Genomic DNA, 12,240 nt, shown 5'->3' with positions numbered 1-12,240 from the left:
TCCTGGAAAGCAAGAGAGTTCTCTGGGGCTGTCCTTGGCTGGAGGGATCCAGGGTTCATCCTGGGGCTCCCAGCCACTGGCCTCACCCTGGATTTCCTCTAGCTCTGGGGGTGGGGCCACAGAATTGGGCTGGGTATCACTCCACCTCTCCCCTGACTCCAGAGATGCCAGCTCAGGGGACTGGGACACCGAGAGCTGCCAGACGCTGGAGACACAAGCAGCCCACACTCGCTGCCAGTGCCAGCACCTGTCCACCTTTGCTGTGTTGGCCCAGCCGCCCAAGGACCTGGTGAGCAGGAGGGAGGTGCCTGGGCTGGGAGAGCGGCAGGGGATGCTCCCGGGTTGCCAGGAGCCGTATGTGGCGGTGTCGGCGGAGACCTGGGTGATCCCGCACACAGGTCCGAGCAGGTGTACTTGGGGGACTGCACACATAAGTCCGTGCCACTGGGAGGGTGCTTACAGGGACGACATGTGCCTGGGGGCAACTGCATGTGTGTACACACACGTACATGTCTGGTTGTGTGTAGTAGAGTGTGGGTGACCGAGCCTAAATGCACATCCGCGTGTGTGACTGTGTCTGCCCGTGCACACGTAGATGCGGTGGGGAGTTCCATCCCGTGTGTGAGTGTGGGTGAAGGTGTAGGTGCCCGTTGGTGCAGGACAGGGTGTGGGGAAGGGGCGGGCCCCCCAGCAGCTGCCCAGCCCTGTGCCCTCATGGACCACCTACTCATCCTCCCTAGACCCTGGAGCTGGCAGGCTCCCCCTCGGTCCCCCTCGTGATCGGCTGTGCCGTGTCCTGCATGGCACTGCTCACCCTCCTTGCCATCTACGCCGCCTTCTGGAGGTAGGTGGGACGCTGGGCGGGGTGAGGCGGTGGGGGGTGGCCAGCCAGCCTCGCTTGGACGCGGTGGCTAGCTCCTCTGCCCCTGCCTGCCATGCCCTCTCAGGTTCATAAAATCCGAGCGCTCCATCATCTTGCTGAACTTCTGCCTGTCCATCCTGGCTTCCAACATCCTGATCCTCGTGGGCCAGTCCCGGGTGCTGAGCAAGGCAGGTGCAGGTCACGGGTGCCAGGGTGAGGGAGGAGTGAAAGGGCTGAGGGCAGAAAGCGCTTGCTGGGGACCGTGCAGTGGCAGCTGTTTGTAAACACCCGAGCCCTGTGCTGGGGGAGGGACTGAGCGGGAAGGAGTGTGTGTGAGTGTATGTGGGGCCGTTGGAGAGGGGTGTGTACCCGAGGGGTGACTGTCCCTGTGCCTCTGGGAGCACGTCTGTGAGCTGAGCTCCTGTGCTCATGCATTGGGCCGCCTTGGGTCTGCGGGAGCCCGAGCAGGGCTTTTCATGCCACCTGCCTGTGGGTGACCTTGGCTGGCTGTCCCCTCTGCCCCCTCGGCCGGCTCTGCGAAGCACCAGGCGGGGGCCCGTCTGGCTATGACGTGGCAGCGGCTCCTGTCCCCTCCCTGCCAGCCCTGTCTGCGTGTGGGTGGCCTGCCCGCCCGCCTCCCGGATGTCGAGTGCTGTGTGCATGTCACTGGGCCCGTGTCGTGCTGTGTGTGGGTACAGAGAGGCGGGGGTGCCTGACAGGGCTCTGTGGGGGGACGGAATGGAGCTCAGGTGGGCGGCCATGGCAGCGCCCAGCGGTGGATGTGGGAAGCCCGGCGCCTCCCGCCCTGGTGGCTGCTCAGGGCCACTCCCTCCCTCCCGTCTCCCTGCAGGGTGTCTGCACCATGACTGCCGCCTTCTTGCACTTCTTCTTCCTCTCCTCCTTCTGCTGGGTGCTCACGGAGGCCTGGCAATCCTACCTGGCTGTCATCGGACGGATGCGTACCCGCCTCGTTCGCAAGCGCTTCCTCTGCCTGGGCTGGGGTGAGCAGGGCCTGTGCCGGACTCTGTCGCTGGGCTTTGAGGGCAGGAGCAACGGGACAGGGTCAGCTTTGGCCCTGGCCCGGCTCTCTGGGCCCAGGGTCAGCTGTGTTGGGGCTGGGAGGCTGAGAGGACGCCGAGAACCCGCAGCCATCTCACTGTGGCCCTCCCCTGCTCCTCCAGGTCTGCCGGCCCTGGTGGTGGCTGTGTCTGTCGGCTTTACCCGCACCAAAGGATACGGTACATCCAGCTAGTACGTGGGCCTCCTGCGGTGGGCAGCAGGGCGATGAGTGGACCTGTTTGCGCATCACATTGGGCGTGGGGTATACTCAGGCCGCGGTCCTAGCCCTTGCCTGCTGTGCTTGGGGCAAAATGTTGCCTCTGAGCCTCTGTATCCCTGACTGTAGAAGGATATGCTGGGATTGGGGATAATCCAATCCAAAGAACTGTTTAGCTTAGGGGTCAGATCACCGTTAGATACCCATGGTGGGCTCAGGGCTGGGTCTTTGTTAGAGAGGAAACAGGCTCAGCAGGAGCCCAAGGCTCACTGTCACCCAGCTGGAGGCTCTGCCCCACCGACAGCCCAGGGGGCACTGAGCGGTGGTGTGTCTGACGCCCCCTCTTTTCCCTCCACCCCAGCTGCTGGCTCTCCCTGGAGGGCGGCCTGCTCTATGCCTTTGTGGGCCCTGCAGCTGTCATTGTCCTGGTATGTGCCCCGTTAGCTTCCTGGGAAGGGTGTGGCCGTAGGGGCTCTATCCTCTCCCTGCACTCCAGCTCCCACCTGGGGGTTTCCCTACTAGGAGGGCACCTGGTGATCCCGTCTCTCCCCCCACCCCTCACTGGGCCCCCAGGTGAATATGCTCATTGGGATCATCGTCTTCAACAAACTCATGGCACGTGATGGCATCTCCGACAAGTCCAAGAAGCAGAGGGCCGGGTAAGGGGGCTGCGACTTGGCCTTGTGGGAAATGGTGCAGGGAGGGCAGGCCGGGCCTCTCAGAGACTCAGGGCTTGCCGATGCAGCCGGGGCTCCCTGACCTTGGTGCATCAAGGGTGCAGGCAAGGTGGGCACCTGGAGTGCTCCACTGCATCCCCTCACCCACCCTAACCCACCTCTTTCTCTCTCGTCTGCCCTCCCCCCTCCCACCCCACTTGGGGCTCATGCTGCCCCGTCTCCTCCCGCTTCCCATGTGTCTCCCCCCCCTCTCCCGTGTCTGTGCCGCCCCCGAGGTCGGAGCGGTGCCCCTGGGCCAGCCTGCTCCTCCCCTGCTCAGCGTGTGGAGCGGTCCCCAGCCCCCTGCTCAGCTCAGCCTCGGCCAGGAACGCCATGTTAGTTGTGCCCCCCGGGGGGGGAGGGGGTGGGGGCGGGCGGGGGCAAAAGAAATGGGGGGCAGTGCCCATGGTTGGGGGGGAGGAGGGATATCAGCCCAGTGCCCTGAAAAGCTTGCCCTGCCCTGCCAACTGCCACACACTCTCAAGGGCTTGGCACTGATGCAGCAAAGGGCAACGGGGAGTGAATGTCTGTGCCTCTTGGAAAATGCTGGGTTTCCTGTGCCCACCCCTTGCTCCCACCCCTGCCCCCCACTCCCAGCTTATGTTTTATCCAGGCACAGCTGCAGAGCCCTCCTTACACCACCCCCCCAACCTACAGAGGCTTTTAGAATCTTAGGCCCTTAGAATTCTTGAGCTCATAGAACCTTAGAATGATAGAATCTTAGAATAAGACAATCAGAAGCTAAGAATGTTAGAATGAGTGAATCATAGTCTTATCATTTGTCACAGAATCTGAGGTTTAGAATTTTAGAGACATTGAATCTCACAATCAATTGGGGGGACAGAGAATCTAACAGACGGAGAACTATTTCACCAACATAACCCCCGGAGGCGGAGAATCCTAAAATCAGAGCCACTTAAGAGCAGAATGAGTGAATGAATGAATCCACAGGGGCCTTGGGCCCAACCTCCTCCTACCCAGGGCCAGAAATCCATTGGAGCCTCCCTGACCAGTGGGGGTCCAGCTTTATCTTGCACACCTCCTGGGTCAGGGAAGCTCACGGCTTCTGGAAGCAGCTGGCACCATCTCTGGGAAGCTGTGTGTGGTAGAAAGCTCCCTCTCCCTCGGGCTTCCGTCTGCCTCCCTGACCCAGTCTCTCAGAACTAGCAGTTAAAAGTCTGGGCTTTGGAGGCGGCCAGGCTGGGTCTGCATTCCAGCTCTGTCTCTCTCTCCCAGTTGGGCACACTCCAGTTTCCTCATCTGTAAATTGGGATAATAATCCCCATGCCTGTTTACTGGCGTTGTTTTGATCACAGTGTGAACTAATGTATGTAAATTGTTCAGTGTAGGGCCTGGCAGAGGATTGGTGGTTAATCAATGGTAGCTCTTATGACTGTGATTAGGCCCTTTCTGAGTCTTGGCTGCGCCCCCAGGGGCTGTGGAGACCACTGTGCCCGCCCCCTGCCAGGCTGAATAGCCCCCAGCTTCTCTTCCTAGGACAGGTCTTGGCCCCCTGCCCATCTCTCTGCCTTGTCTGGGGCTGTTCCCACCCCTGCCTGACTCTCCTGCCGGGGTGTTCACGAGGCAGAGTAGGCTGGGCGTGGCACCTGGCCCAGTAGGGCAAACTTGCCCTGCTGTGCCCACGTGGGCCCTAGCTGGTGAGGGTGGGCTGGCTCTGGGGCCTGGATGCCAGGGCACGTCTACCTCTTTCCTTGGCTGTCCCTGCTCAAGGAGTGTGTGGGGGGGTGTGGGTTTGGTCATGACCCCAGCTTTTCTGGCCAGCCCCAGCTATGCACTTTCTGCCCAGGGCTCTGAGCACCGCCCCCCCCCCCCCCTGCAGCCTGGCACAGCCTCCTTGAGGGGGAAGAGGCTCTGCTGCCCCGGGCCTGGGCCCATCCCCAAAGATGTGTGCGCTCACGTCCTCCGTGCTCTCTGACTGCTAGATCTCTGTGTCGGCCTGCCTCATGCTCTCTCCCTCCTGCGTCTGCTGTCTCTCCGTATCCGGCCCCCTCCCGCCTCTCCTGGAATCTCTGGGGGTGCATCCCAGGCCTGTGATTCCACGCAGATTGGGGCTGAAAGTCAACAGCATCTGCATCTGCCTCCCTCCCGGTCTTCTCTCCCATCCAGCTCTGTCCACTTACTTGCTCGGGTCTCCATGCCGGGACGCTGGCTCTGGCTGAGCCCCGCCCTCTCGACCCCTCCCACCTCTCCTCCGCCACGCTCTGGCCCCCGCTGCAGCCCTTCTCCGCTCTGTCTCTGGTCTCTGTCTCTCTGCCGTGGTCTCCTGGCCTCTGTCTGCTTGGGGACATGGCTGAGGTCTTGGAGTTTGGCCCTCTGCCAGTCTTGGGCGTCTTACGGGCCCCAGGCCGAGCGCGGGCCTGGACTCAGCAACCCCGTCCCCGGAGGGTCACTCTGATGGGCCCTCTGCTGCCGTTCTCAGGGCCTCGCTCTGGAGCTCCTGCGTGGTGCTGCCGCTGCTGGCGCTCACCTGGATGTCGGCCGTCCTGGCCATGACAGACCGGCGCTCCGTCCTCTTCCAGGCTCTCTTTGCGGTCTTCAACTCCGCGCAGGGTTTCGTCATCACAGCAGTGCACTGCTTCCTGCGCCGGGAGGTGGGGCTGGGCTTCTCCCCGCCCCTTCCCATCCGCCTCACCTGTGCGGACGGGGCGGAGCCAAGCCCCAAGGTTTGGGGAGGGGGCGCTCCTAGCTGGGTGCGGAAGCTGGTTGCTTGGGGAGGTCTTGACCTTGGCCTTTGGGCCTCCGGGGCTCCTTCTCCCCTCTGACCTTCCACACCCACCTGGGTGCCTGGGGTGGGAAGCACAGCCAGCTGTGGCCAGGGGGCCTGTGGTGGCCTGAAGCCCAGCAGGTGCCCGCTGCCCCCAGGTCCAGGACGTGGTGAAGTGCCAGATGGGCGTGTGCCGGGCGGATGAAAGTGAAGACTCCCCGGACTCCTGTAAGAACGGGCAGCTGCAGATCCTGGTGAGCGAGGAGGCTGAAGCAGGCTGTGGGTGGGTTCTGAACATGCTCCCCCGCTCCAGTCCTCCTGCCCCGGGATGAGAGACAGGGAGGGGACAGAGACCCGGTCTGAGTCAGGCCCAGTCACTGACAGCTTGGTGGCATCAGGCAGGTCCTCTCCCCTCTCAGTTTTCCCACCTGTTGGGTGAGGCTGGAGAAGACCCCGTCTGGGCTCTGTCAGGCACTATGCCAAGGGCAGCCCCTCTGGGTGGCTGGGGAGGGGCGAGCCCCCTGCCCCCACCCTGATACATGGATCCTCTCTCTGCCCATCTGCTCTGTTCCTCTCTGCCTATAGTCAGACTTTGAAAAGGATGTGGATCTGGCCTGTCAGACAGGTGAGTCTGCCTGAGAGCCGAGAATGGCCCCTGAGAGTGGGCAGGAAGGGAGGGCCTGTTAACGGTCTGGTTGTGGAGTTTAGTCAGAGAGCCCGAAGTTGGAGTCAAAGCTGTGAACACCACTTACTGTGTGACTTTGGGCAAAGGGCTTATTTCTCGGAGCCTTAACTGAATTAGGGGACATCAAATGCCCAACAGGATGGTTGGTATGCAGTGGCTGTCACGTTGTTGTATCATTTCCATGCTTCGTACCAGAATCCACTTTCCACTTCTGGCTCCTGGGGAGGAGCTACCGGGCCAAGGCAGGGAAAGGAGCAAGGCCATTTTGACAGTCTTGGGGCTGTGGGGGTCAGAGGTCAGGACCTGCACTGGGAGCTGACCGTGGGAGCTAGGCCTTGGCTTCATCCCTCGCCCTGCCTTGCTGTGGGGCTCTGGGCCGGTCTGACCCCTCTTCTCAACCCATCTGGTATGTGAGAGAGTGCCTCCCGCATAGCCATCTCTCCAGGACTGTTTCCTCTCCTTGGACTCAGTCCAAGCTCAGGAGCTTGGAACCCATCCAGCCTGGGCCAGGGCATCGGGGACCCCTCCTCCTCAGGACTTACCTCTCTCCCACTCCTGCCCTCAGTTCTGTTCAAGGAGGTCAACACTTGCAACCCATCTACCATCACGGGCACACTCTCCCGCCTGTCCCTGGACGAGGACGAGGAGCCCAAGTCCTGCCTCGTGGGTCCTGAGGGCGGCCTCAGCTTCTCACCGCTGCCCGGGAATATCCTGGTGCCCATGGCGGCCTCGCCAGGGCTGGGGGAGCCCCCGCCCCCGCAGGAGGCCAACCCCGTGTACATGTGTGGTGAAGGCGGCCTGCGGCAGCTGGATCTCACATGGCTGCGGCCCGAGCCGGGCTCCGAGGGGGACTACATGGTGCTGCCCCGGCGGACTCTGAGCCTGCAGCCCGGCAGCGGGGGTGGAGCTGGCGAAGAACCCCCAAGGGCCCGGCCCGAGGGCACCCCTCGGCGCGCTGCCAAGACGCTGCCCCACCCTGAAGGCTACCCCAGCTTCCTGTCTGTGGACCACTCAGGCCTGGGGCTGGGCCCTGCCTATGGGTCCCTACAGAACCCCTACGGGATGACCTTCCAGCCACCCCCGCCGACGCCCAGTGCTCGCCAAATACCTGAGCCAGGGGAGCGCAGCCGGACCATGCCCCGTACTGTGCCAGGCTCCACCATGAAGCTGGGCTCCTTGGAGGTGAGGGGCCATAGGGCGTGGGGTGGGTTGGGGGAGGCCTGCCCCCATGGGCCCCAGATGATGTCTGAGTAGCAGGCAGCAGCCAGGGAGGGACAGCAGGCGCTGCCCCCTGCCAAGCGGCTCCTTTGTGCCAAGTGGCTGGGAGTGTGTACACCATGCCTTTCTTCCTCGCTGTTGCTCCTACCGGCACAAAGGAATTCTGGCTTCTCTGGACTCAGATGGGCTGGGACTCCGTGTGCAGAGGGCGCACTTTTCATGCTTTCCTGCTTGCTTCGGTTCCTCCTTTGAGGCGACTGATTAGGACGGGTCTTCCTTGGAGGGGCGCAGTGCTGGGTTGTTAGGGAAGCCACATCAGGGGCTGGGAGCCCAGGTCGCTGAGTCTGGCAGGTCTGAGTTTGGATCTGAGCACCACCGATCAGCCGTGAGGTCCCGAGTGTCATCTTTCTCCAGGCCTCAGTCTCCTTGTTTGTAAAGAGGGCAGCCTCATTGTAGAGTTGTTCCGAGGACTAATTGAGTGGTATAAATGTTTGTGTATTTGTGGAGCAAGTAGAAAGTGCTAGATAATTGGAAATTGATGCTGTTAACATCCCTGAAATCAGCCTCAGGCACTGGCCCTAGGCCTCTGGTCGTGGACCCTTTCTTCCTGAAAAACGCCCCTGAGAAAAGCCTCTCTTCCTGAGAAAAGCCCCTTTGTCTCCCTGCCTGTGTGTTTTCTGTGGATGCCCCACCTTCCCTCCAGCTTCCTCAGGGAATTACTGGGAACAAGCAGGTGACAAGCAGTGAGCCACTGTAGAACTCTAAGACATTCTAGAACTCTGGAGGGATGATGGAAATACAGATAAGGATGGGCTGGAGTCACAGCTCAGACACCGTAGGCTGCTCGTGTTTGGCCTCCGACATCTCTCCTCATCCTCCGCACAAAGGAAATTAAGTTAGCAGCTAGAGGTTTGCAAGTTTAGTTTCTCTCCCAAAAATGTTTCTTGAACATTTGGTGCCCGCTCCTGCTGCAGATGGCAGAAACAGGAAGGCATAACAAAGACAAAACGACACCAGAGCCAGGGAGGAGCTCAGTCGGCGTCACGGCAGGTTTTGTTCTGTGGACACCTGCCCGGGGCTGGGCCACGGAGGAGGGGCCAGTTTTGGGCTCTGTGTGTGGGAGGTAGCAATAAATGTGGTGGTGTCTTGAGGGGTCAAGGATGACGTCCAGGATTCTGGTGCAGACAACTGCAGTGGAGTGGAGGCGGAGGAATGGGTTTGGGGTGGGGAATTCGGAGTTTTTTTAGTTGGGCACAGCTGTGTGTGTGGTGCCTGTGGGCAACAGGGGACAGGAAGAGATGTCCTGCTGCCTCCAGAAAGAGAGATGTGGCCAGAACAGGGAGGGCACACGCGTGGTGGTGCTTGGTCAAGGGCACGAGAAAGTCTAGGGCTGAGCATGGAGGGCCTCATCCAGGGGAAGCCAGGGATGGTGGGAAGATCAGGAGGGCGTGGTGTCATGGAGGCCAGTGGCGATGATCATGTCTGCTGGGCCCAGGACTTAGGAAATCTTAGCTGGTGGTCTTAGCATCATCCCTGAGGGCCTTGGGGGAAGTCCCTTCCCCTCCCCAGACCCCAGTTTCCCCAGGGTAACCCAGGACAGTTGACCTTGCTTTCATGAGTACTCCTGGTGCCAACACTAAGACTCTCAGGCCTCATCCTTGAACAGTACTGTACACTGCATAGGTCCACAGGGCCTTGAACGTTTCGTGCTCTTAGGCAAGCGAGGGGCTGGAGGGGTACAGAGGCCAGGGAGGCAAGACCTGGTTTGTCAGCAAGGCGGGGTCCAAGGAAGGACTGAAAACTGAGTCCTTGTGTTCACCGGGCAAGTGGAAGTTTCCAAGGAGAGGGGCGCCTATGGCTGGCAGAGAATGGGGCAGGATGGGGTGAAAGGTAAAGTCTGGGGCCCAGAGGAGGGACGGTCTACTCTGTGATCCCATGTAGAAATCCATGTTTCGGTGACACTTGGCTGGGGTGTCTGTGGTGTGTCTGTCTGCAGGTCTGGGTGTGTGTGGGCCTTGCAGGAGCGGTGGGAATGCGGGGCTGCAGTGGGGTCACACCTCAGCTCCTCATCCCCCAGGCTTCTGTCCTATTGCTCCAGTCCCAGGGCTCCCCTTAAGAGCTCCTGGCTCCTGGGCCCGGGCTGGCAGTGGGGTGTGAGGGCAGATGTGGAGTACCAGGGCTCCTGCTCTAAAGCCCCCACGTGCAGTTAAAACACTTTCTTCTCCTTCACTGTCTCCTTGTTGTCCTCTCCCAGCGAAAGAAGTTGCGATATTCAGACCTGGACTTTGAGGTAAGTGGTGCGTGTGTGTGTGCGTGTGAGTGTGTTGGGGGGCATCTGTTCCATGGTGTCTGTCCCCAGAGGGTCCATTCCTAACATGAGCCAAAGCTTCCCTGCAGAGCCTGACCCAAGGACCACAAGCACATGGCTTCCGTGGGCATCTTCCTACCATTCTCCAGTCCGAGCCCAAGCTCAGATCTGGGAAGTCGAGGGAGAGTGGGGCCTTGTCCTAGGGGGCCAGCGGCAGGCAGAGATGTGGAGTGCCAGGATGCTGGGGAGCAGGGGTAGAGGCTAGTTCACCGTGCTGCCCGGTGCAGTGCCCTTCCCCTCCTCTGACCCTCTGTGGCTCCCAGAAGGTGATGCACACCCGGAAGCGGCACTCGGAACTCTACCACGAGCTCAACCAGAAATTCCACACTTTCGACCGCTACCGCAGCCAGTCCACAGCCAAGGTGAGGGCCCCTCCCGAGTGTTCCCTGTCCACAGCTCCGGGCCCAACCCGACACAGGGCCCCCAAGGGTCGGACCTGGACCCGTGGCCCCCGTTGCAGAGGGAGAAGCAGTGGAGTGCGTCCTCAGGTGGGACAGCCGAGTGGAGCATGTGTAGTATAAGTCCCCCGGGCTGGGTCAGAGTCAGGGTCAGGCGGGCTGTGAGGGGCTTCTGCCCTCCCAGCCCTCCTCCCCTTCCTGGGCAACCTCAGCCCGCCTCACCACGGGCCTACCCATGGCATAAGTGACAGTTCTGGGGCTGCCTGGGCATGGGGAGCCTTGCTGGGGCTCCGGCAGGATCTCGAGGAGGATGGGCACATAGAAGACATGAACCCTAGGGGCCTCTCAGTGCACAGGGCTCATTCCTCCAGCTCTGGAGCCAAGCAGATCTGGGTCTGAACCCTACTCAGGCACCTGGATACTGGGTAACTTTGGGCTTTTCTGGTCCTCTCTGGGCCTCCTCTGCTTGTCCTGCCCAATGAGCGAGAGGGTATGGGTCCATCTCCACGGGTCATTCCCACTGCCTCTCACAGGAGAAGCCCAGCCCTGGGGAGCATCCCGGCTTGTCCCAACAGCGGAGACACCAGAGCTGGAGCACCTTCAAGTCGATGACGTTGGGCTCGCTTCCCCCCAAGCCCCGAGAACGGCTGGGCCTGCACCGAGCAGCCGCCTGGGAGCCCGCAGAGCCACCTGATGGTGACTTCCAGACAGAGGTGTGAGTGCACACCGGACTGCCCACTGCGTATAAATATATATATCTCTCTATTTTCACACTCCACTTTGGAACCACCCAGGAGCCGGCGCCCCCTCCCCTCTCCCAAGGGCTGGGCAGGGAGGCGCAGTGGACTCAGCCGGGCTGGGGGAGCCAGACATGGCATGGCCTGGGGGGGGCCAGGGCCCTTCCCTGTTTCTCAGAGGCCCCCCATCTTCACCCCAGCTGTCTGTCCCTGTCCTGGGCTGGGGAGGGGGGAGGGAAACTTTGTCGGGAATAAACTTCACTCTGTGGATTTTGCTGCTGAGCTGTTTGCTTCCCGTGGGTGAAGGCCCAGCCCCGGGACCCCAATTTTGTTCCCCTGTCTCCTTGGTTCACCTCACTGGGTCTCCTCGAATTGTATAATGGGGTCAGGCCTACCCTGACTGGGAGGGGGCACCTGGGCTCTGACTCTGTCTTTGCCCCTGACTCCCTGGGTGACCTTGGGCACATCCTGTCTCCTGTCAGGGCCTGGGTTGGGGTAAGCAGATTGGGAATGTGGGAGGGGGCCCCTGGCAGCTGACCTTCCCCCTTGGCTGTGATGGTCATGGTTGCTATTCCCTGGGACTCACAGGCCAGACTGCCAGGGCTGGAGCCAAGGCAGAGCTTAGTGACCTTGGTTTCTGTGAAATAGGGCTGGTAATAGTACCCACCTCACAGGGTTGTTGAGAGGATGAGGCATGTTAATATGAGCAAAGTGCTGAGCGAAGGCCTGGCACGGGAGACACTTCTAAAGGCTTTTATCTATTATCTCTTGGCACTTGGTTTCGAGCTGTGCTCTGTGCTAGGAGCTTTGGACACACAACCCCTGATCCCTCAGAATAACTGGAAGGTTTTAGGTCTGTGGGTGGGAAAATCAGGCCAGAATTGGGAAGTGACTTGCTCAAGGCCACTATCAGAGTCAGAGCTGGGATTTGCAGCCCAGGCTCGGTGGGCAGTGGAGCTGCCTGCCTCCGTCTTTATCAGCCTCCCCCTGACAGGACAGGAAGCTGGAGCTCAGCTCCCTGGGACCTGAGCTTCCTGGCAGCAGGGGAGCAGCAGGGCGCTGGATGGCCATGGAGCCTCAGGGTCCAGGGCTCAGGGTGGGTGTAGAGGAGAGGGGCCAGAGGGCCAGGGTGGGAGGCTTATGCTGGGGTGTATTCCTCACACGCTGGAGTGGATGGTGGCGCCCAGGAAGAAGAGGTGTAGGATTGGCACATGGAAATGTCTTAGAGGGTGGGCAGTGGCGCTCCTGTGGTCAG

The 12,240-nt window shown here is 61.0% G+C and overlaps 1 protein-coding gene across 1 annotated transcript in view; it reads left to right on the top strand.

The window, feature by feature from the left end:
* The window catches only part of LOC116863050 (adhesion G protein-coupled receptor B2-like), a 29,253-nt gene extending 17,998 nt beyond the window's left edge, over window positions 1-11,255 (top strand). The window contains 15 exon segments of the mRNA XM_032850541.1: window positions 163-289; window positions 741-844; window positions 948-1,050; window positions 1,713-1,863; window positions 2,044-2,113; window positions 2,500-2,566; window positions 2,712-2,797; window positions 3,091-3,189; window positions 5,295-5,466; window positions 5,738-5,833; window positions 6,165-6,204; window positions 6,830-7,446; window positions 9,737-9,772; window positions 10,114-10,212; window positions 10,782-11,255. Of these exon segments, the coding sequence (XP_032706432.1) occupies window positions 163-289; window positions 741-844; window positions 948-1,050; window positions 1,713-1,863; window positions 2,044-2,113; window positions 2,500-2,566; window positions 2,712-2,797; window positions 3,091-3,189; window positions 5,295-5,466; window positions 5,738-5,833; window positions 6,165-6,204; window positions 6,830-7,446; window positions 9,737-9,772; window positions 10,114-10,212; window positions 10,782-10,967 (2,053 nt within the window). The 3' untranslated portion in view covers window positions 10,968-11,255.
* The last annotated feature ends 985 nt before the right edge of the window (window positions 11,256-12,240 follow it).

This window comes from Lontra canadensis, unplaced genomic scaffold (genome assembly GCF_010015895.1).
Source record: "Lontra canadensis isolate GAN:19392208 unplaced genomic scaffold, GSC_riverotter_1.0 scaffold486, whole genome shotgun sequence".
Classification (NCBI taxonomy): domain Eukaryota; kingdom Metazoa; phylum Chordata; class Mammalia; order Carnivora; family Mustelidae; genus Lontra; species Lontra canadensis.
The sequence above is the reverse complement of the archived record's forward strand: the minus strand, read 5'-3'. Positions and strand labels throughout refer to the sequence as shown.